The sequence below is a fragment of the Carcharodon carcharias genome, chromosome 14 (assembly GCF_017639515.1).
Source record: "Carcharodon carcharias isolate sCarCar2 chromosome 14, sCarCar2.pri, whole genome shotgun sequence".
NCBI lineage: Eukaryota > Metazoa > Chordata > Chondrichthyes > Lamniformes > Lamnidae > Carcharodon > Carcharodon carcharias.
In genome coordinates this window covers 8,092,758-8,116,195 of record NC_054480.1, presented here as the reverse complement: position 1 = coordinate 8,116,195, position 23,438 = coordinate 8,092,758, and the positions used below count along the sequence as shown (strand labels likewise).

The window sequence follows — 23,438 nt, the reverse complement described above, 5'->3', positions numbered from 1 at the left end:
TCACCTTTCACATAGGTCACATATGTTGCACTGCTATGTATGTTAAATGGACAGCGTGGTCTGCAAGAGGCAAGACAGCCAATGTTACAGGTTAAAATTTATGTCTGGGATGTATCTGCGGATTTTGTTCAAGCAACACCTGTTTCCAGACAATATTTACATTCTGTGTTTATTTTTAAACAGACATGTGTGTGTGAGAGGAAATAGATCCATTAAAAGCATGACAATGTATTGACCATACTGCGCTGATGAGTTCCTCCACTGCACCTTTCCATACCTCCCATCCCCAAACAGGATCTTCTTTTCTCCTATTTATCATCCTGAGCCGTTTCTCTTAAACCCCTCATTCCCTGTTCCTCCTCATGTAACCTCATTCTCCTGCCCAAGTCCACTCCTCCGCACCCTCACTCCCCTCCTGTTAATCTATGCTCCCTCCACTACCCCCTCACATCCCTCCTCTGCCCCCTCTGTGGCTCCCTTCCACTTCCCTCCCCTTCACTCCCCCCGCTTCCCTCCACTTTCCCTCCTCCATTTCCCCCCCTCTGCCCCTCCACCCTCCCACATTCCCGCCTCTCCCCCTCCACCCTGTCACTTTCCCCGCTCTCCCCCCTCCACTTTCCCCCCTCTGCCCCACCAATTTCATCCCTCTCTCCCACTCCACTCTTCCCCCCTCCACCTCCACTCATCCCCCCCTCTCCCCTCCACTCTTCCCCCCCTCCCCCTCCACTTCCCCCCCCCTCCCCCTCCACTTTCCCCCCTCGCCCCTCCACTTTCTCCCCTCCACTTACCCCCCTCCCCCTCCACTTTCCCCCCTCTCCCCCTCCACTTCCCCCCTCTCCCCCTCCACTTTCCCCCCTCTGCCACCTCCACTTTCCCCACTCTCCCCCTTCCACTATCCCTTCTCCCCCCCTCCACTACCCCCCTCCCCCTCCACTCTTTCCACTTCTCTCCCCCTCCACTCTCCCCCCTCCCTCCCCATCCACTTTCCCCCTCCATTCTTCCCCTCCTCCCTCCCCATCCACTTTCCCCCTCTCTCCCCCTCCACTCTCCCCCCTCTCTCCCCCTCCACTCTCCCCCCTCCCTCCCCATCCACTTTCCCCCTCCATTCTTCCCCCCCTCTCTCCCCATCCACTTTCCCCCTCTCTCCCACTCCATTCTTCCCCCCTCTCTCCCCTCCACTTTCCCCCTCTCTCCCTCTCCCCCTCCACTTTCCCCCTCTCCCAACCAACTTTCCCCCTTCCACTTTCCCCCCTCTACTTTCCCCACTCTCCCCCTCCACATTCCCCCCTCTACTTCCCCCCTCCCCCTTCACTCTTCCCACCTCTCTCCCCCTCCACTCTCCCCCCTCCCTCCCCCTCCACTCTCCCCCTCCCTCCACTCTCCCCCTCCCTCCCCCTCCACTCTCCCCCTCCCTCCACTCTCCCCCTCCCTCCCCCGCCACTCTCCCCCTCTCTCCCCCTCCACGTTCCCCGTCCACTCTCCCCCCTCCCCCTCCACTCTCCCCCCTCTCTCCCCCTCCACTCTCTCCCCCTCCACTCTTTCCCCCTCTCCTCCACTCACCCCCCTCCCCTGTCTCCCCCTCCACTCTCCTCCTCCCCCTCCACTTTCCCCCCTCCACTTCCCCCCATCCTTCCACTTCCCCCTCCATTTGCCGCCCTCCACTTTCCCCCTCAACTTTCCCCCCTCCACTTTACTCTCCCCCTCCAATTCCCCCCCTCCCCCTCCACTTCCACCCCTCCCCCTCCACTTTCCCCATCCACTCTCCCCCCTCCCCCTCCACTCTCCCCCTCTCCTCTCTCCCCCTCCACTTTCCCCACCTCCACTTTCCCCTCTCACCCCCTCCACTTCCCCCCTTCTCCCCCTCCACTTCCCCCCTCCTCACCCCCTCCACCTCCACTTTACCCTCTCCCAACCAACATTTCCCCTTCCAGTATCCCCCCTTGCCCCCTCCACTTTCCCCCCTCTCCCCTCCACTTACCCCCCTCCCCCTCCACTTTCCCCCCTCTCCCCCTCCACTTTCCCCCCTCTCCCCTCCACTTACCCCCCTCCCCCTCCACTTTCCCCCCTCTCCCCCTCCACTTTCCCCCCTCTCCCCTCCACTTACCCCCCTCCCCCTCCACTTTCCCCCCTCTCCCCCTCCACTTTCCCCCCTCTCTCCCCCTCCACTTCCCCCCTTCTCCCCCTCCACTTACCCCCTCCTCTCCCCCTCCACCTCCACTTTACCCTCTCCCAACCAACTTTTCCCTTTCCACTTTCCCCCTTCCACTTTCCCCCCTCTGTCCCCTCTACTTTCCCCACTCTCCCCCTCCACTTCCACCCCTCCCCCTCCACTTTCCCCATCCACTCTCTCCCCCTCCACTCACCCCCTCCACGTCCCCCCCTTCTCCCCCTCCACTTCCCCCCTCCTCTACCCCTCCACCTCCACTTTACCCTCTCCCAACCAACTTTTCCCCTTCCACTTTCCCCCCTCTGCCCCCTCCATTTTCCCCACTCTCCCCCGGGAGCGAGCGCGCATTCTCCCCGAGAGAGAGCGTGTATTCTCCCTGTGTTCTCCTCCACTCTCCCACTCCCCTCCCTCCTCCACTCTCTCCCCCTCCACTTCCCCCCCTCCACTTCCCCCCTCCCCCTCCACTTCCCCCCCACCTCCCCGTCCACTTTCCCCTTCCCTCCACTTTCACCCCCTCCCTCCCCCTCCACTTTCAGCCCTCCCTCGCCCTCCACTTTCCCCCTCCTCCCTCCACTTCCACTTTCCCCCCTCTACCCCCCTCTCTCCCCCTCCACTTTCCTCCCCTCTCCCCCGCCACCTCCACTTTACCCTCTCCCAACCAACATTTCCCCTTCCACTTTCCCCCTTCTGCCCCCTCCACTTTCCCCCCTCTCTCCCCCTCCACTTTCCCCCTCCACTTTCCCCCTGCTGCCCCCTCCACTTTCCCCCTCTCTCCCCCTCCACTTTCCTCCCCTCTCCCCCTCCACCTCCACTTTACCCTCTCCCAACCAACATTTCCCCTTCCACTTTCCCCCTTCTGCCCCCTCCACTTTCCCCCCTCTCTCCCCCTCCACTTTCCCCCTTCTGCCCCCTCCACTTTCCCCCCTCTCTCCCCCTCCACTTTCCCCCCTCTCTCCCCCTCCACTTTCCCCCTCTCTCCCCCTCCACTTTCCCCCTCTCTCCCCCTCCACTTTCCCCCTTCTGCCCCCTCCACTTTCCCCCCTCTCTCCCCCTCCACTTTCCCCCTTCTGCCCCCTCCACTTTCCCCCTCTCTCCCCCTCCACTTTCCCCCTTCTGCCCCCTCCACTTTCCCCCCTCTCTCCCCCTCCACTTTCCCCCTCTCTCCCCCTCCACTTTCCTCCCCTCTCCCCCTCCACCTCCACTTTACCCTCTCCCAACCAACATTTCCCCTTCCACTTTCCCCCCACTTTTCCCCTTCCACTTTCCCCCTTCTGCCCCCTCCACTTTCCCCACTCTCCCCCCTCCACTTCCCCCCTCCCCCTCCACTCTTCCCACCTCTCTCCCCCTCCACTCTTCCCCCTCTCTCCCCATCCACTTTACCCCCTCTCTCCCCCTCCACTCTCCCCCTCTCTCCCCATCCACTTTCCCCCCTCTCTCCCCATCCACTTTCCCCCCTCTCTCCCCATCCACTTTCCCCCCTCTCTCCCCATCCACTTTCCCCCTTCTTCCCCTCCACTTTTCCCCCCTCTCTCCCCCTCCACTCTCCCCCCTCCCTCCCCCTCCACTCTCCCCCCTCCCCCTCCACTCTCCCCCTCCCTCCACTCTCCCCCTCTCTCCCCCTCCACATTCACCCCCCTCTCTCCCCCTCCACTCTCCCCCCTCCCCCTCCACTCTCCCCCTCCACTCTTTCCCCCTCTCCTCCACTCACCCCCCCTCCCCTCTCTCCCCCTCCACTCTCCCTCCTCTCCCCCTCCACTCTCTCCCCCTCCACTTTCCCCACCTCCACTTTCCCCCCTCTCACACCCTCCACTTCCCCCCTTCTCCCCCTCCACTTCCCCCCTCCTCTCCCCCTCCACCTCCACTTTACCCTCTCCCAACCAACTTTCCCCCTTCCACTTTCCCCCCTCTGCCCCCTCTACTTTCCCCACTCTCCCCCGGGATCGAGCGCGCATTCTCCCCGAGAGTGAGCGTGTATTCTCCCTGTGTATTCTCCTCCACTCTCCCACTCCCCTCCCCCCTCCACTCTCTCCCCCTCCACTTCCCCCCCCTCCACTTTCCCCCTCTCTCTCGCTCCACTTTCCTCCCCTCTCCCCCTCCACCTCCACTTTACCCTCTCCCAACCAACATTTCCCCTTCCACTATCCCCCCTCGTCCCCTCCACTTACCCCCCTCCCCCTCCACTTTCCCCCCTCTCCCCTCCACTTACCCCCCTCCCCCTCCACTTTCCCCCCTCTCCCCCTCCACTTTCCCCCCTCTCTCCCCCTCCACTTTCCCCCCTCTCTCCCCCTCCACTTTCTTCCCCTCTCCCCCTCCACTTTACCCTCTCCCAACCAACATTTCCCCTTCCACTATCCCCCCTCGCCCCCTCCACTTTCCCCCCTCTCCCCCTCCACTTTCCCCCTCTCTCCCCCTCCACTTTCCCCCTCTCCCCCTCCACTTTCCCCCTCTCTCCCCCTCCACTTTCCCCCTCTCCCCCTCCACTTTCCCCCTCTCTCCCCCTCCACTTTCCTCCCCTCTCCCCCTCCACCTCCACTTTACCCTCTCCCAACCAACATTTCCCCTTCCACTTTCCCCCCACTTTTCCCCCTCCACTTTCCCCCTTCTGCCCCCTCCACTTTCCCCACTCTCCCCCTTCCACTATCCCCTCTCCCCCCCTCCACTTCCCCCCCTCCCCCTCCACTCTTTCCACCTCTCTCCCCCTCCACTCTTTTCCCCCTCTCCCCCTCCACTTCCCCCCTCTCCCCCTCCACTTCTTCCACCTCTCTCCCCCTCCACTCTCCCCCTCCCTCCCCCTCCACTTCCCCTCTCTCCCCCTCCACTCTCCCCCTCCCTCCCCATCCACTTTCCCCCTCTCCCCCTCCACTCTTTCCCCCTCTCCCCCCCTCCACTTCCCCCCCTCCCCCTCCACTCTTTCCCCCTCTCTCCCCCTCCACTTTCCCCCTCTCTCCCCCTCCACTTTCCTCCTCTCTCCCCCTCCACTTTCCCCCTTCTCCCCCTCCACTTTTCCCCCCTCTCTCACCCTCCACTCTCCTCCCTCCCTCCCCCTCCACTCTCCCCCTCCCTCCACTCTCCTCCCTCCCTCCCCCTCCACTCTTTCCCCCTCTCCTCCACTTTCTCCCCCTTCCCTCCACTCACCCCCCTCCCCTCTCTCCCCCTCCACTCTCCTCCTCCCCCTCCACTTCCCCCCCTCCTTCCACTTCAACCTCCATTTGCCGCCCTCCACATTCCCCCTCAACTTTCCACCCTCCACTTTACTCTCCCCCTCTACTTTCCCCCCCTCCCCCTCCACTTTCCCCACTCTCCCCTCCACTTACCACCCTCCCCCTCCACTTTCCACCCCTCTCCCCCTCCACCTCCACTTTACCCTCTCCCAACCAACATTTCCCCTTCCACTTTCCCCCTACCACTTTCCCCCCTCGCCCCCTCCACTTTCCCCAATCTCCCCTCCACTTACCACCCTCCCCCTCCACTTTCCACCCCTCTCCCCCTCCACCTCCACTTTACCCTCTCCCAACCAACATTTCCCCTTCCACTTTCCCCCCACTTTTCCCCTTCCACTATCCCCTCTCTCCCCCCTCCACTTCCCCCCTCCCCCTCCACTCTTTCCACCTCTCTCCCCCTCCACTCTTCCCACCTCTCTCCCCCTCCACTCTCCCCCTCTCTCCCCATCCACCTTCCCCCCTCTCTCCCCCTCCACTCTCCCCCTCTCTCCCCATTCGCTTTCCCCCCTCTCTCCCCTCCACTTCCCCCGCTCTCTCCCTCTCCCCCTCCACTTTCCCCCTCTCCCAACCAACTTTCCCCCTTCCACTTTCCCCCCTCTACTTTCCCCACTCTCCCCCTCCACATTCCCCCCTCTACTTCCCCCCTCCCCCTCCATTCTTCCCCCCCTCTCTCCCCCTCCACTCTCCCCCTCTTTCCCCATCCACTTTCCCCCCTCTCCCCCTCTCTCCGCATCCACTTTCCACCCTCTCCCCCTCTCTCCCCATCCACTTTCCCCCCTCTCCCCCTCTCTCCGCATCCACTTTCCACCCTCTCTCCCCCTCCACTTGCCCCCTCCACTCTAGCCCTCCACTTTCCCCCGTCTCTCCCCATCCACTTTCCCCCCTTTCTCCCCCTCCACTCTAGCCCTCCACTTTCCCCCCTCTCTCCCCATCCACTTTCCCCCTTCTCCCCCTCCAATTTTCTCCCCTCTCTCACCCTCCACTCTCCTCCCTCCCTCCCCCTCCACTCTCCCCCTCCCTCCACTCTCCTCCCTCCCTCCCCCTCCACTCTCCCCCTCTCTCCTCCTCCACGTTCACCCCCTCTCTCCCCTTCCACTTTCCCCGTCCACTCTCCCCCCTCCCCCTCCACTCTCCCCCTCTCTCCCCCTCCACTCTCCCCCTCCACTCTCCCCCTCTCTCCCCCTCCACTCTCTCCCCCTCCACTCTTTCCCCCTCTCCTCCACTCACCCCCTCCCCCTCCACTCTCCTCCTCCCCCTCCACTTTCCCCCCTCCACTTCCCCCCCTCCTTCCACTTCCCCCTCCATTTGCCGCCCTCCACTTTCCCTCTCAACTTTCCCCCCTCCACTTTCCCCCTCCCCCTCCACTTCCCCCCTCCCTCCCCCTCCACTCTCCCACTCTCTCCCCTTCCACTTCCACCCCTCCCCCTCCACTTTCCCCATCCACTCTCCCCCCTCCCCCTCCACTTCCCCCCTTCTCCCCCTCCACTTCCCCCCTCTCTCCCCCTCCACCTCCACTTTACCCTCTCCCAACCAACATTTCCCCTTCCACTATCCCCCCTCGCCCCCTCCACTTTCCCCCTCTCCTCCTCCACTTACCCCCTCTCTCCCCCTCCACTTACCCCCTCTCTCCCCCTCCACTTTCCTCCCCTCTCCCCCTCCGCCTCCACTTTACCCTCTCCCAACCAACATTTCCCCTTCCACTTTCCCCCCTCCACTTCCCCTCCTCCCCCTCCACTCTCCCCCTCCCTCCCCATCCACTTTCCCCCTCCATTCTTCCCCCCCTCTCTCCCCATCCACTTTCCCCCTCTCTCCCGCTCCATTCTTCCCCCCTCTCTCCCCATCCACTTCCCCCGCTCTCTCCCTCTCCCCCTCCACTTTCCCCCTCTCCCAACCAACTTTCCCCCTTCCACTTTCCCCCTTCTCCCCTTCCACTTTCCCCCTCTACTTTCCCCACTCTGCCCCTCCACATTCCCCACCTTCCCCTCCACTTCCCCCCCACCTCCCCCTCCACTTCGCCCCCCCACCTCCCCCTCCACTTTCCCCTTCCCCCCACTTTCACCCCCTCCCTCCCCCTCCACTTTCAGCCCTCCCTCCTCCTCCACTTTCCCCCTCCTCCCTCCCCTTCCACTTTCCCTCCCTTTTTCGCCGTCCACTCCCCCCCCTCCACTTCCCCCTCCCCCTCCACTTCCCCCCTCCACTTCCCTCCCCCACCACTTTCCCCCCACTCCCACCCCCTCCACTTTCCCCTCTCCACTTCCCCCCTTCCTCCCCCTTCACTTTCCCCTCTTCCTCCCCCTCCACTTTCCCCCCTCCCTCCCCCTCCACTTCCGCCCTCCCTCCACTTCCCCCTCTTCGATCCCCCTCCACTTTCCACCTTTCCCCTCCACTTTCCCCCTTTCCCCTCCACTTTCCCCCCTCCCTGCACCTCCACTTTCCCCCCTCACTCCCTCCACTTTCCCCCTCACTCCCTCCACTTTCCCCCCTCTCTCCCTCCACTTTGCCCCCCCTCCACTTTCCCCCACGCTCCCTCCACTTTCTCCACTCCCTCCCTCCACTTTCCCCCCTCTCCCCCTCCACTTCCCCCCACCTCCCTCCCCCTCCACTTTCCCCCCTCTCCCCCTCCACTTCCCCCCACCTCCCTCCCCCTCCACTTCCCCCACCCTCCACTTCCCCCCTCCCTCCACTTCCCCCCCACCTCCCTCCACTTACCCCCCACTTCTCTCCACTACCCCCCACCTCCCTCCACCTCCCCCTCCCTCCACTTTCCCCCCTCCCTCTCTCCACTTTCCCCCACCTCCCTCCCCCTCCACTTTCCCCCCACCTCCCTCCCCCCCCAACTTTCCCCCCCCACCTCCCTCCCCGTCCACTTTCCCTCCCTCCCACCCCTCCACTTCCCACCCCTCCACTTTCCTCCCCTCCCCTCCCTCCACTTTCCCCCATCCCTCCACGTTCCCCCTCCCTCCCTCCACTTCCCCCTCCCCCTCCGCTTTCCCTTCCCTCACTTCCGCCTCCCCTCTCCTCCACCCCCCCACTTTCCCCTCCCCCCACTTTGCCACCCCCTCTTCACCCCCACCCCCACTTCCCCCTCCCCCCACTTCACCCTCCCCACTTTCCCCCTTCCCCCCCCCACCCCCACTTTCCCCTCCCCTCCCCAACTTTCCCACCCCCAACTTTCCCACTCCCACTTCCCCCCCAACCCCACTTCCCCCCTTCCCCCCACCCCCACTTACCCCCTTCCGACCCAACCCCACTTCCCCCACCGCCTCCACTTCCCCCCAAACCCCCCTTCCCCCCAAACCCCCTTCCCCCACTTTCCCCCCACCCCACCCCCACCCCACTTTCCCACCCCCACTTCCCCCCAACCCCACTTCCCCCCACCCCCACTTACCCCCTTCCGACCCAACCCGACTTCCCCCACCGCCTCCACTTCCCCGCAACCCCCCCTTCCCCCCAAACCCCCTTCCCCCACTTTCCCCCCACCCCACTTTCCCTCCCCCACTTCCTCCCCCCACCCCACACCTGCCCACTTCCCCCACCCCCACCCCCCCACCTCCCTTCCCCCCATCCACTCCCCCCATCTCCCCCACCCCAAACCTTCCCCCCCCCACGCCCCCTTCCACCCCCCACCCTCTTCCCCATTCCACTCCCCCACCCCCCCTTCCACTCCCCCCATCCCCCCTTCCACTCCCCCCCATCCCTGCCACCCCATCCACTTGCCCCACTCCCCCCTTCTCCCCCTCCCCCACCCCCTTCCACCCCCCACCCTTCCCCCTCTTCCACCTCCCCACCCACCGTTCCCCCTTCCCCCCACCCCCACCCCACCCCCTTCCACCTCCACCCCCTTCCCCCTTCTTCCCCCGCATGCACTCCCCCCTTCCCCCCTATCCTCACCCTCTTCCCCCACCTTCCACCCCCCACTCCCCTTCCACCCCCCACTCCCTTCCACCCCCCACACCCCCTTCCCCCACCCTTCCACCCCCCACACCCTCTTCCCCCCTTTCCCCTTCTTCCCACCCTTCCCCCCACTTCCCCCCTTCCCCCCCAACCCCACTTTCCCACCCCCCACCACTTCTGCCCCCACTTCCTGCACCCCCATGTCCCCATCCCTCCCCCCTCCCCATCCCCATCCCCCTCTCACTTCCCCCCATCCCCCTCCCACTTCCCCCCATCCCCCCCACTTGCCCCACCCCCACCCACTCCCCCCACCCCCACCCTCTTCCCCCCGTCCACTCCCCCCTTCCCTGCCACCCCACCCACTTCCCCCACTCCCCCCTTCCCTGCCACCCCACCCACTTCCCCCACTCCCCCCTTCCCTGCCACCCCACCCTTTCCCCTTCCACCTCCCCACCCACCTTTCCCCCTTATTTTGCCCCATCCACTTCCCCCCTTCCCCCCACCCTCTTCCCCCACCCCCTTCTACCCCATCCCTTCCCCCACCCCCTTTCACCCCACCCCCTTTCACCCCCACCCCCTTCCCCCACACCCCACCCCTTCCCCCACCCCCTTTCACCCCCACCCCCTTCCCCCACACCCCACCCCTTCCCCCACCCCCTTTCACCCCCCACCCCCTTCCCCCACACCCCACCCCTTCCCCCACCCCCTTTCACCCCCACCCCTTCCCCCACCCCCTTTCACCCCCACCCCCTTCCCCCACCCCCTTTCACCCCCACCCCCTTTCACCCCCAACCCCTTCCCCCACCCCCTTTCACCCCCACCCCTTCCCCCACCCCCTTTCACCCCCACCCCCTTCCCCCACACCCCACCCCTTCCCCCACCCCCTTCCCCCCACAGCCCCACCCCTTCCCCCACCCCCTTCCCCCACACCCCACCCCCTTCCCCCCACCCCCTTTCAGCCCCACCCCTTCCCCCACCCCCTTTCACCCCCACCCCTTCCCCCACCCCCTTCCCCCACCCCCTTTCACCCCCACCCCTTCCCCCACACCCTTTCACCCCCACCCCTTCCCCCACACCCTTTCACCCCCACCCCTTCCCCCACACCCCACCCCTTCCCCACCCCCTTTCACCCACACCCCTTCCCCCACACCCTTTCACCCCCACCCCTTCCCCCACACCCCACCCCTTCCCCCACCCCCTTTCACCCCCACCCCTTCCCCCACCCCCTTCCCCCACACCCCACCCCTTCCCCCACCCCCTTTCACCCCCACCCCCTTCCACCACACCCCACCCCTTCCCCCACCCCCTTTCACCCCCACCCCTTCCCCCACCCCCTTTCACCCCCACCCCCTTCCCCCACACCCCACCCCTTCCCCCACCCCCTTCCCCCACACCCCACCCCCTTCCCCCCACACCCCACCCCTTCCCCCACCCCCTTCCCCCACACCCCACCCCCTTCCCCCCACCCCCTTTCAGCCCCACCCCTTCCCCCACCCCCTTTCACCCCCACCCCTTCCCCCACCCCCTTCCCCCACCCCCTTTCACCCCCACCCCTTCCCCCACACCCTTTCACCCCCACCCCTTCCCCCACACCCTTTCACCCCCACCCCTTCCCCCACACCCCACCCCTTCCCCCACCCCCTTTCACCCACACCCCTTCCCCCACACCCTTTCACCCCCACCCCTTCCCCCACACCCCACCCCTTCCCCCACCCCCTTTCACCCCCACCCCTTCCCCCACCCCCTTTCAACCCCCACCCCCTTCCCCCACCCCCTTTCACCCCCACCCCTTCCCCCACCCCCTTTCACCCCCACCCCCTTTCACCCCCACCCCTTCCCCCACCCCCTTTCACCCCCACCCCTTCCCCCACACCCCACCCCTTCCCCCACCCCCTTCCCCCACACCCCACCCCCTTCCCCCCACCCCCTTTCACCCCCACCCCTTCCCCCACCCCCTTTCACCCCCACCCCTTCCCCCACCCCCTTTCACCCCCACCCCCTTCCCCCACACCCCACCCCTTCCCCCACCCCCTTCCCCCACACCCCACCCCCTTCCCCCCACCCCCTTTCACCCCCACCCCTTCCCCCACCCCCTTTCACCCCCACCCCTTCCCCCACCCCCTTCCCCCACACCATTTCACCCCCACCCCTTCCCCCACACCATTTCACCCCCACCCCTTCCCCCACACCATTTCACCCCCACCCCTTCCCCCACACCATTTCACCCCCACCCCTTCCCCCACCCCCTTCCCCCACCCTCTTTCACCCCCACCCCTTCCCCCACCCCCTTCCCCCACCCCCTTTCACCCCCACCCCTTCCCCCACACCCTTTCACCCCCACCCCTTCCCCCACACCCCACCCCTTCCCCCACCCCCTTTCACCCACACCCCTTCCCCCACACCCTTTCACCCCCACCCCTTCCCCCACACCCCACCCCTTCCCCCACCCCCTTTCACCCCCACCCCTTCCCCCACCCCCTTTCACCCCCACCCCCTTCCCCCACCCCCTTTCACCCCCACCCCTTCCCCCACCCCCTTTCACCCCCACCCCCTTTCAACACCCCACCCCTTCCCCCACCCCCTTTCACCCCCACCCCTTCCCCCACACCCACCCCTTCCCCCACCCCCTTCCCCCACACCCCACCCCCTTCCCCCCACCCCCTTTCACCCCCACCCCTTCCCCCACCCCCTTTCACCCCCACCCCTTCCCCCACCCCCTTTCACCCCCACCCCCTTCCCCCACACCCCACCCCTTCCCCCACCCCCTTTCACCCCCACCCCTTCCCCCACCCCCTTTCACCCCCACCCCTTCCCCCACCCCCTTTCACACCCCACCCCTTCCCCCACCCCCTTTCACCCCCACCCCTTCCCCCACCCCCTTCCCACACCCCACCCCCTTCCCCCACCCCCTTTCACCCCCACCCCTTCCCCCACCCCCTTCACCCCACACCATTTCACCCCCACCCCTTCCCCCACACCATTTCACCCCCACCCCTTCCCCCACCATTCACCCCCACCCCTTCCCCCACCCCCTTCCCCCACACCCCACCCCTTCCCCCACCCCCTTTCACCCCCACCCCTTCCCCCACCATTCACCCCACCCCTTCCCCCACCCCCTTCCCCCACACCCCACCCCTTCCCCCACCCCCTTCCCCCACACCCCACCCCTTCCCCCACACCCCACCCCCTTCCCCCACCCCCTTTCACCCCCACCCCTTCCCCCACCCCCTTCCCCCACACCCCACCCCTTCCCCCACCCCCTTTCACCCACACCCCTTCCCCCCACCCCCTTCACCCCCACCCCGTTCCCCCCACCCCCTTCCCCCACACCCCACCCCTTCCCCCACCCCCTTTCACCCACACCCCTTCCCCCCACCCCCTTCACCCCCACCCCGTTCCCCCACCCTTCCCCCTTCTTCCCCCGCATCCACTCCCCCCTTCACACCCCCTCCCCCACTCCCCATCCCCCATCCACTCCCCCCCTTTCTCCGAGCCGAACACGCGCCTGCGCAGACTCTGCCTTGCCCGGGCCCGGATATGCGCCTGCGCAGACTCTGCCTTGCCCGGGCCCGGATATGCGCCTGCGCAGACTCTCGGCGTTGCCCGTCCGCAGGGCCCGGCCTCCCCAGGTAAGCGGTTGTCGGCGGGACCGGGACGGGGACGGGGGACGGGGTCCGGGGTCCGGGGTGTCTGATACCGACAAGCGGGGCAGCGTCTCGCACCTGAGTCGGCTTTGAGCTGCTGCTCGGCCGGGTGGAGAGAGCGCAAACCCCAGGCCAGGGCCCAATGTCAGCGGGTCAGAGAGAGGGAGCTGCATTTCTGTAGCGCCTCCCGCCTCCCCAGGACGTCCCAAAGGCGCTTTCGAAATGCAGTCAAACAACATCCCCCCATAATCAGGTACCTGGAACCAGCCACCGCTTTGTCAGCCTGGTCCTTATATACATTCCTGGTCCTTATAGATATTCCTGGTCCTTATATACATTCCTGGTCCTTATAGATATTCCTGGTCCTTATAGATATTCCTGGTCCTTATATACATTCCTGGTCCTTATAGATATTCCTGGTCCTTATGGATATTCCTGGTCCTTATATACATTCCTGGTCCTTATAGATATTCCTGGTCCTTATGGATATTCCTGGTCCTTATATACATTCCTGGTCCTTATAGATATTCCTGGTCCTTATATACATTCCTGGTCCTTATAGATATTCCTGGTCCTTATGGATATTCCTGGTCCTTATATACATTCCTGGTCCTTATAGATATTCCTGGTCCTTATATACATTCCTGGTCCTTATAGATATTCCTGGTCCTTATGGATATTCCTGGTCCTTATATACATTCCTGGTCCTTATGGATATTCCTGGTCCTTATGGATATTCCTGGTCCTTATATACATTCCTGGTCCTTATGGATATTCCTGGTCCTTATATACATTCCTGGTCCTTATGGATATTCCTGGTCCTTATATACATTCCTGGTCCTTATAGATATTCCTGGTCCTTATGGATATTCCTGGTCCTTATGGATATGGTCCTTATAGATATTCCTGGTCCTTATAGATATTCCTGGTCCTTATGGATATTCCTGGTCCTTATAGATATTCCTGGTCCTTATAGATATTCCTGGTCCTTATGGATATTCCTGGTCCTTATAGATATTCCTGGTCCTTATGGATATGGTCCTTATAGATATTCCTGGTCCTTATGGATATGGTCCTTATAGATATTCCTGGTCCTTATGGATATGGTCCTTATAGATATTCCTGGTCCTTATAGATATTCCTGGTCCTTATGGATATGGTCCTTATAGATATTCCTGGTCCTTATGGATATTCCTGGTCCTTATATACATTCCTGGTCCTTATGGATATTCCTGGTCCTTATGGATATTCCTGGTCCTTATATACATTCCTGGTCCTTATAGATATTCCTGGTCCTTATGGATATTCCTGGTCCTTATGGATATGGTCCTTATAGATATTCCTGGTCCTTATAGATATTCCTGGTCCTTATGGATATGGTCCTTATAGATATTCCTGGTCCCTATGGATATTCCTGGTCCCTATGGATATTCCTGGTCCTTATAGATATTCCTGGTCCTTATGGATATTCCTGGTCCTTATAGATATTCCTGGTCCTTATGGATATGGTCCTTATAGATATTCCTGGTCCTTATGGATATTCCTGGTCCTTATAGATATTCCTGGTCCTTATGGATATGGTCCTTATAGATATTCCTGGTCCTTATAGATATTCCTGGTCCTTATGGATATGGTCCTTATAGATATTCGTGGTTCTTATGGATATTCGTGGTCCTTATGGATATGGTCCTTATAGATATTCCTGGTCCTTATAGATATTCCTGTAGATATTCCTGGTCCTTATAGATATTCCTGGTCCTTATATACATTCCTGGTCCTTATGGATATTCCTGGTCCTTATAGATATTCCTGGTCCTTATAGATATTCCTGGTCCTTATAGATATTCCTGGTCCTTATGGATATTCCTGGTCCTTATATACATTCCTGGTCCTTATGGATATTCCTGGTCCTTATGGATATTCCTGGTCCTTATATACATTCCTGGTCCTTATAGATATTCCTGGTCCTTATGGATATTCCTGGTCCTTATGGATATGGTCCTTATAGATATTCCTGGTCCTTATAGATATTCCTGGTCCTTATGGATATGGTCCTTATAGATATTCCTGGTCCTTATGGATATTCCTGGTCCTTATGGATATTCCTGGTCCTTATGGATATGGTCCTTATAGATATTCCTGGTCCTTATGGATATTCCTGGTCCTTATAGATATTCCTGGTCCTTATGGATATGGTCCTTATAGATATTCCTGGTCCTTATAGATATTCCTGGTCCTTATGGATATGGTCCTTATAGATATTCCTGGTCCTTATGGATATTCGTGGTCCTTATGGATATGGTCCTTATAGATATTCCTGGTCCTTATGGATATGGTCCTTATAGATATTCCTGGTCCTTATAGATATTCCTGGTCCTTATGGATATGGTCCTTATAGATATTCCTGGTCCTTATGGATATTCCTGGTCCTTATAGATATTCCTGGTCCTTATAGATATTCCTGGTCCTTATGGATATGGTCCTTATGGATATTCCTGGTCCTTATAGATATTCCTGGTCCTTATGTATATTCCTGGTCCTTATGGATATGGTCCTTATAGATATTCCTGGTCCTTATGGATATTCCTGGTCCTTATGGATATTCCTGGTCCTTATGGATATGGTCCTTATAGATATTCCTGGTCCTTATGGATATTCCTGGTCCTTATAGATATTCCTGGTCCTTATGGATATTCCTGATCCTTATAGATATTCCTGGTCCTTATGGATATTCCTGGTCCTTATGGATATGGTCCTTATAGGTATTCCTGGTCCTTATAGATATTCCTGGTCCTTATAGATATTCCTGGTCATGGATATTCCTGGACCTTATAGATATTCCTGGTCCTTATGGATATGGTCCTTATAGATATTCCTGGTCCTTATGGATATTCCTGGTCCTTATAGATATTCCTGGTCCTTATGGATATGGTCCTTATAGATATTCCTGGTCCCTATGGATATTCCTGGTCCTTATAGATATTCCTGGTCCTTATGGATATTCCTGGTCCTTATAGATATTCCTGGTCCTTATGGATATGGTCCTTATAGATATTCCTGGTCCTTATGGATATTCCTGGTCCTTATAGATATTCCTGGTCCTTATGGATATGGTCCTTATAGATATTCCTGGTCCTTATAGATATTCCTGGTCCTTATGGATATGGTCCTTATAGATATTCGTGGTTCTTATGGATATTCGTGGTCCTTATGGATATGGTCCTTATAGATATTCCTGGTCCTTATAGATATTCCTGTAGATATTCCTGGTCCTTATAGATATTCCTGGTCCTTATATACATTCCTGGTCCTTATGGATATTCCTGGTCCTTATAGATATTCCTGGTCCTTATAGATATTCCTGGTCCTTATATACATTCCTGGTCCTTATGGATATTCCTGGTCCTTATATACATTCCTGGTCCTTATGGATATTCCTGGTCCTTATGGATATTCCTGGTCCTTATATACATTCCTGGTCCTTATAGATATTCCTGGTCCTTATGGATATTCCTGGTCCTTATGGATATGGTCCTTATAGATATTCCTGGTCCTTATAGATATTCCTGGTCCTTATGGATATGGTCCTTATAGATATTCCTGGTCCTTATGGATATTCCTGGTCCTTATGGATATGGTCCTTATCGATATTCCTGGTCCTTATGGATATTCCTGGTCCTTATAGATATTCCTGGTCCTTATGGATATGGTCCTTATAGATATTCCTGGTCCTTATAGATATTCCTGGTCCTTATGGATATGGTCCTTATAGATATTCCTGGTCCTTATGGATATTCGTGGTCCTTATGGATATGGTCCTTATAGATATTCCTGGTCCTTATGGATATGGTCCTTATAGATATTCCTGGTCCTTATAGATATTCCTGGTCCTTATGGATATGGTCCTTATAGATATTCCTGGTCCTTATGGATATTCCTGGTCCTTATAGATATTCCTGGTCCTTATAGATATTCCTGGTCCTTATGGATATGGTCCTTACGGATATTCCTGGTCCTTATAGATATTCCTGGTCCTTATGTATATTCCTGGTCCTTATGGATATGGTCCTTATAGATATTCCTGGTCCTTATGGATATTCCTGGTCCTTATGGATATTCCTGGTCCTTATGGATATGGTCCTTATAGATATTCCTGGTCCTTATGGATATTCCTGGTCCTTATAGATATTCCTGGTCCTTATGGATATTCCTGATCCTTATAGATATTCCTGGTCCTTATGGATATTCCTGGTCCTTATGGATATGGTCCTTATAGGTATTCCTGGTCCTTATAGATATTCCTGGTCCTTATAGATATTCCTGGTCATGGATATTCCTGGACCTTATAGATATTCCTGGTCCTTATGGATATGGTCCTTATAGATATTCCTGGTCCTTATGGATATTCCTGGTCCTTATGGATATGGTCCTTATAGATATTCCTGGTCCTTATGGATATGGTCCTTATAGATATTCCTGGTCCTTATAGATATTCCTGGTCCTTATAGATATTCCTGGTCCTTATGGATATGGTCCTTATAGATATTCCTGGTCCTTATGGATATTCCTGGTCCTTATAGATATTCCTGGTCCTTATAGATATTCCTGGACCTTATAGATATTCCTGGTCCTTATAGATATTCCTGGTCCTTATGGATATTCCTGGTCCTTATGGATATGGTCCTTATAGATATTCCTGGTCCTTATGGATATGGTCCTTATAGATATTCCTGGTCCTTATGGATATTCCTGGTCCTTATAGATATTCCTGGTCCTTATAGATATTCCTGGTCCTTATAGATATTCCTGGTCCTTATAGATATTCCTGGTCCTTATATATATTCCTGGTCCTGATGGATATTCCTGGTCCTTATAGATATTCCTGGTCCTTATATATACACAACACACACAAACATCTGGGAAAGCTCAGCGGCTCCAGCAGCCTCGGGGGGGAGAGGGACAGAGTTAATGTTTCCTCAGGACCTTCCCAATGTTCACCCAGGTCCTGCTGTTTCCCCCCCCCCACCTCCCCCCGAGGCCGCTGGACCCGCTGAGCTTTCCCAAGTAATTCCTGGTTCTGTTTTTGTTTGTGTTTTGGATTTCCAGCATCTGCAGTTTTTTTGTTTTTATCCTGTTTATCTATGTAAACATATTATAAATATTTATATAAACTGGGTGTTAATTGTATTGGGTGATGGGTATTAATTGGGGTCTCACCTGTATGTAGATTCGGATATATAGAGATTTGGATATATAGAGATTTGGTGTATAGATTTGGATATATAGAGATTTGGTGTATAGATTTGGATATATAGAGATTTGGCGTATAGATTTGGATAGATAGAGATTTGGCGTATAGATATAGATAGATAGAGATTTGGCTTATAGATTTGGATATATAGAGATTTGGCTTATAGATTTGGATATATAGAGATTTGGCGTATAGATTTGGATATATAGAGATTTGGCGTATAGATTTGGATAGATAAGATTTGGCGTATAGATTTGGATAGATAGAGATTTGGCGTGTAGATATGGATAGATAGAGATTTGGCGTATAGATTTGGATAGATAGAGATTTGGCGTATAGATTTGGATAGATAGAGATTTGGCGTATAGATTTGGATAGATAGAGATTTGGCGTATAGATTTGGATAGATAGAGATTTGGCGTATAGATTTGGATAGATAGAGATTTGGCGTATAGATTTGGATAGATAGAGATTTGGCGTATAGATTTGGATAGATAGAGATTTGGCGTATAGGTTTGGATAGATAGAGATTTGGCGTATAGATTTGGATAGATAGAGATTTGGCGTATAGATTTGGATAGATAGAGATTTGGCGTATAGATTTGAATAGATAGAGATTTGGCGTATAGATTTGGATAGATAGAGATTTGGCGTATAGATTTGGATAGATAGAGATTTGGCGTATAGATTTGGATAGATAGAGATTTGGCGTATAGATTTGGATAGATAGAGATTTGGCGTATAGGTTTGGATAGATAGAGATTTGGCGTATAGATTTGGATAGATAGAGATTTGGCGTATAGATTTGGATAGATAGAGATTTGGCGTATAGATTTGAATAGATAGAGATTTGGCGTATAGATTTGGATAGATAGAGATTTGGCGTATAGATTTGGATATATTGGAGAATCTGGTGTCAGGCTTCCGAATGACAGGCAGCTGAAGTCACAACCACCAATGTAGGATCCATTAAAATCAGGAATGCTCAGAAGGCCAGAACTGGAGGAGCGCAGAGAGTTATTGAGCTGAAGGAGATTGTGGAGAGGTGAAGCCATGAAGGGATTTGAAAACAGGAATGAGAATTTTAAAATCAAGATGTCGCTTAACTGGAGGCCAATGTAGTTCAGCGAGCACAGGGGTGATGGGAGAACAGGATGGTGCGAGTGAGGACACAGCAGAGTTTTAGATGATCTTAAATTTACGGAGGGCAGGACAGAGACTGGCCAACTGTGTGTTGGAAAAATACAAAAGCAAGGAAATTATGTTAAACCTTTATAAATCACTGTTTAGTCTTCAGCTGGAGTATTGTGTCCTATTCTGAGTACCACACTCTAGGACGGATGCAGAGGAGATTTAACTCTTTTGAGTCAACCAAATAAACTAAATTTAACAAAACGAGGGATAAAGTAAAAGCAGCCCCTTAAATTAGGGAGACTGCAAAAACAAAGACAAAATTTAAAGGAAACTTACAAGCATTAAACCAAAATGTGATTAAGAGGGTCAGTAAAACTCCACAGTGCCCACCGAGCACAGAAGGCCTCGACAATGCCAGCAGACACCGCGTGCTCCCTCTCCAGGGACGCGAACAAAGCCGTGGAAGAGGGGCAGACAGTCGGGTCAGACAACCTCCTCGATCGCTCGCTGCCTGGACCTGTTAACAGCCAACCTGGCCAGGCCCAGGAGCAGGTTCCAGAGGAGATTTAGTAGTAGCAGGGTTGAGGGACTTCAGGAGAAATTGGAATTGTTCTCCTTAGAGCAGCAAAGATTAAATAGAAGTATTTAAAATTAGGAGGGTTTTTGATAAAGGTAAATAGGAAGAAACTGTTTGTGGTGTCAGTAACCAGATGGCACAGATTTAAGATAATTAGCAAAAAAAACCAGAGGGGTTTATTACCTGGAATGCACTGAATGAAAGGGTGATGGAAGCATTCAATAATAATCTTCAAAACGGAATTGGATAAATTCTAGAAGGCGAGAAAATTTGTTGGGCTATGGGGAAAGAGCTGGGCAGTAGCATTAGCTGGATAGTTATTTCAAAGAGCTGGCACAGGCATGATGGACTGAATGGCTTCCTTCCATGATGTAAGATTCTGTCAGTATACTTTTTTGGAATTATCACTGAAGGAATACTGAGTAGATTTACCTTTTAATTCTGGGGGCCAAGGCATGACAGATTAAACTATGCACAGCATATTTTCCATACATAATTATCATTTTTAATTTCTTATGTACATACCTGATGCCAATATCCCAAACACCAAATCAGATCATGGCTCGAAAGGCACACAGTAGCAAATTACACACAGTCAAGGTGATAAGGACAACCATCTTCTAATGAAGATCATGAGGTACAGTGAGAAGAGCAAACTTTTACAGTATGTTTTTTGATTTAGAAACTTAATATTTGGCAGTATTAGCAGACTAATGCATAGTGTGTTATGTGAGCTTCCCTTTTATGTTTGTAATTATTGTTTCTGATTTCTCCCAACCTATTTTTGTAATTACCTCCCCATCTTGCACCTCCCACTGAGTTAGGGGTGAGAATGAGCTGCTCCAATAATTTAACTTAGAGGGCTCCATCAAAGAAGGTAGAAATGATGTTACCAATGGAACCTAGTTGTTTGGTGTTGGGGGTGTTATGACCACAGCCGGTGTTAATTGCTGTGCAAACCAAATCTCGGAGGGAAACTCGGCTTACGGGCTATACCCTTTTTTGTGTATTCTGAAAACGAAGAAGATGTACTGATTTCAGCAGTAAGAGGTCCTGTAACGCTTTTGGGATTTTAAAATTTAAAAGTAAAAGTTTTATTAACAAGAATTAAAGAAAACTTAAGCACACAAGATTACAGTTACACAATTAAGGTTAGTCTTACAAAACATTCCCCAAAAAAGATTTTCCACTTGGTCAGATCCACAAGTAAACACCTATCAGGCAACACTCCCTTATAGACGTTTAATTATAAAACCCAGTAATATTGCCCAAGGCAAACTGCTGTAGCTTCAGTAAAGGCATACCACATGACCTGTAACTCGCTTCCACTCTGCTGTGGAAAGCCAAATCTCAGAATAAAACTGCTTTCTGTCGCTCAAGACTTTTCTGGCTTGGCTGGATGGTTGATTCAAACTACATCTCCTCCCAGCCCAGAGCTAACAGCTCTAGCTGCTACCTCAACAGCTCAAACAGCTATCCCAGCTATAGCTTTCCTAAGCTTGCCACAGTAACTCTAAAATATCTTTTTCCCCCTTTTATCTCAGGTTCCATTGTTCTCTGAAGAGGGGTATAAATAAGCTGGTAGGCAATACGATTTGGTTAATTCCTATGTTGATTTGTAGTGAGACGTTGCAGACAAGGATGAAAGATGAAGAAGGAGGAACGGTGGGGACTGATGCATCAAACTACAGACGTGCTCCTAAATCATGGAATTGTCAGGTGATGCGTTTTCTACAGATCTATCGGAACTGCTCTTTCAGAAAAATGTTTCACTTGCCTCAAGTGTATGCAGCAGAAGTGGGAAGGAAAGCTGAGAAGCTGCCTAAATTTATCAGCAGTCCCCAGGCCCCAGAAACAGGATGGGACAGAATCTGGGAGCTCTTTGATCGCAAGTGAGTATGAATTCACCTAGCTTCTATCTGTATTAAGTCAGACAAAATGTTTTGTTCCCTCGGAAATACATGTGACGAGGAGGCAAGAATTGCAGAACAGAGTGAGACCTAGTTTTGTGTGTGGCACAAGAATTATTTCAAAACAATTGGCAGTCTCAAACCTCTTTGAGCGTCGTGCAAAATAATCCATCGCTACCACTCTCTCATCGAAAGTTGTCCTTATGAGGTTTGCTGCCCTTGTTTATTGTTCTGCATTAGTATTGCCTGCCTTGTGTTGTTCACTGTGCCAGCCAGATTGGATTTTTTTGTGCCTTGTATTGTACAGTTGCCATTTCTTTACACATCTTTTTGTCTTTACCTTTCATTTCTCCTGTTGTGACTGTCTTGTGTTGTAACCTCAGTTCCACCCTGGCTCATAATCAAAATGTTGAATTTTGTTTTGGATTATTTGATATATAGACTCCAGCTCTGGTCACCACACTTTAGGAAAGATCCTTGAGAGGGTCCCTGAAAGCGTACAGAAGCGATTTACCAGCATGACTCCAAGGATGGGGGATTTTAGTTACAAGGTTAGGTTTGAAAAGCTGGGGTTGTTCTCCATGGAGCAAGGGAGATTGAGGGGGGATTTGATAGAAGTGTGCAAGATTATGACAGGTTTAGATATGGTAGACAAAAACTGTTCCCTTAGTTGATAGTACAAGGACTAGGGGACACATTTAAAGTTTTGGGCAAGAGATGCAGTTGGGTGGGGTTTGGGGGGGGGCGCGGTGTTGTGTGTAAGGAAGAACTTTTTTATGCAGCGACTGGTAAAGACCAGGAACTCTCTGCCCACAAGGGTGGTGGAAGTAGAAACAATAATAATTTCAAAAGGAAACAATGGATGCCTGAAGGAAATACACCTGCAGGGCTATGGGGATCGAACAGGGGAGTGGCACTTACTGGATAGCTCCCCGGGGAGCCAGCATGGACTTTATTTTCTGAATGGCCTTCTTCTGAACTGTAAATGACTCTATTGGTATCATTCCCTTTGAGTCCACAGCACAAAAACAGGTCATTCAGCCCACACCAGAGAGGCCACAGGCTGGCTGAAGGGGAGAATGGGAAAATGTCATGTTGACGAAGGAGAAACGTTTGCTGAAGTACATTGTGTAGAGGGAGATTGATTATGTATCTAATAACCTGGTGCTTGTTACTGAGATTGAGTGCCTGAACTATAGAAACGCAAAGCACACAAAGAGAAAGATTTACAGTATAGGAGGAGGTCACTCGGCCCGTTGTGTCTATGATGGCTGCAAAAGAATGATCTGGTCTGATCCCACCTTCCAGCTCTTGCTCTGTAGCCCTGTAGGTTACAGCACTTCAAGTGCATGTCCAAGGGGAGAGATTTTCCTATGGTGGGTGGGTGGGCTGGGCGGGGGCAAGGGCGGAGCCAATCGCCGCCCGTGATTGGCTGTGTGCCGCCATTTTACGCAGCCCGCCCATTGTATCGTGCAGCCAGTCGTGCTCAGGGCTACCTGTGCAGGCGGGGGGGGGGAGGAGGGGGAGGAGGGCCCTGTGCTATTTCGCGCGTGCACACCGAAGAGCGCAGCAATCTCCCTGAGGCACAGAGCTGCCTCAGCCAGATTGAATGGATTAGAAAACTTTTGAATAAATAAACA

At 55.1% G+C, this 23,438-nt stretch overlaps 1 protein-coding gene across 4 annotated transcripts in view; it reads left to right on the top strand.

Annotated features, from left to right (window-relative positions):
- timmdc1 (translocase of inner mitochondrial membrane domain containing 1) overlaps window positions 1-23,438 on the top strand; it is a 58,014-nt gene that overhangs the window by 20,898 nt on the left and 13,678 nt on the right. The window contains exons 1-3 of one of the 4 annotated variants that reach the window (XM_041204116.1): window positions 12,894-12,911; window positions 20,444-20,525; window positions 21,511-21,780. In XM_041204116.1, coding sequence (XP_041060050.1) covers window positions 20,512-20,525; window positions 21,511-21,780 — 284 coding nt within the window. In that variant the 5' untranslated portion in view covers window positions 12,894-12,911; window positions 20,444-20,511. Of the gene's footprint in view, window positions 1-12,807; window positions 12,912-20,443; window positions 20,526-21,432; window positions 21,781-23,438 lie in introns of those variants that run through there. The other 3 variants (XM_041204114.1, XM_041204115.1, XM_041204117.1) reach the window with 3 other exon arrangements.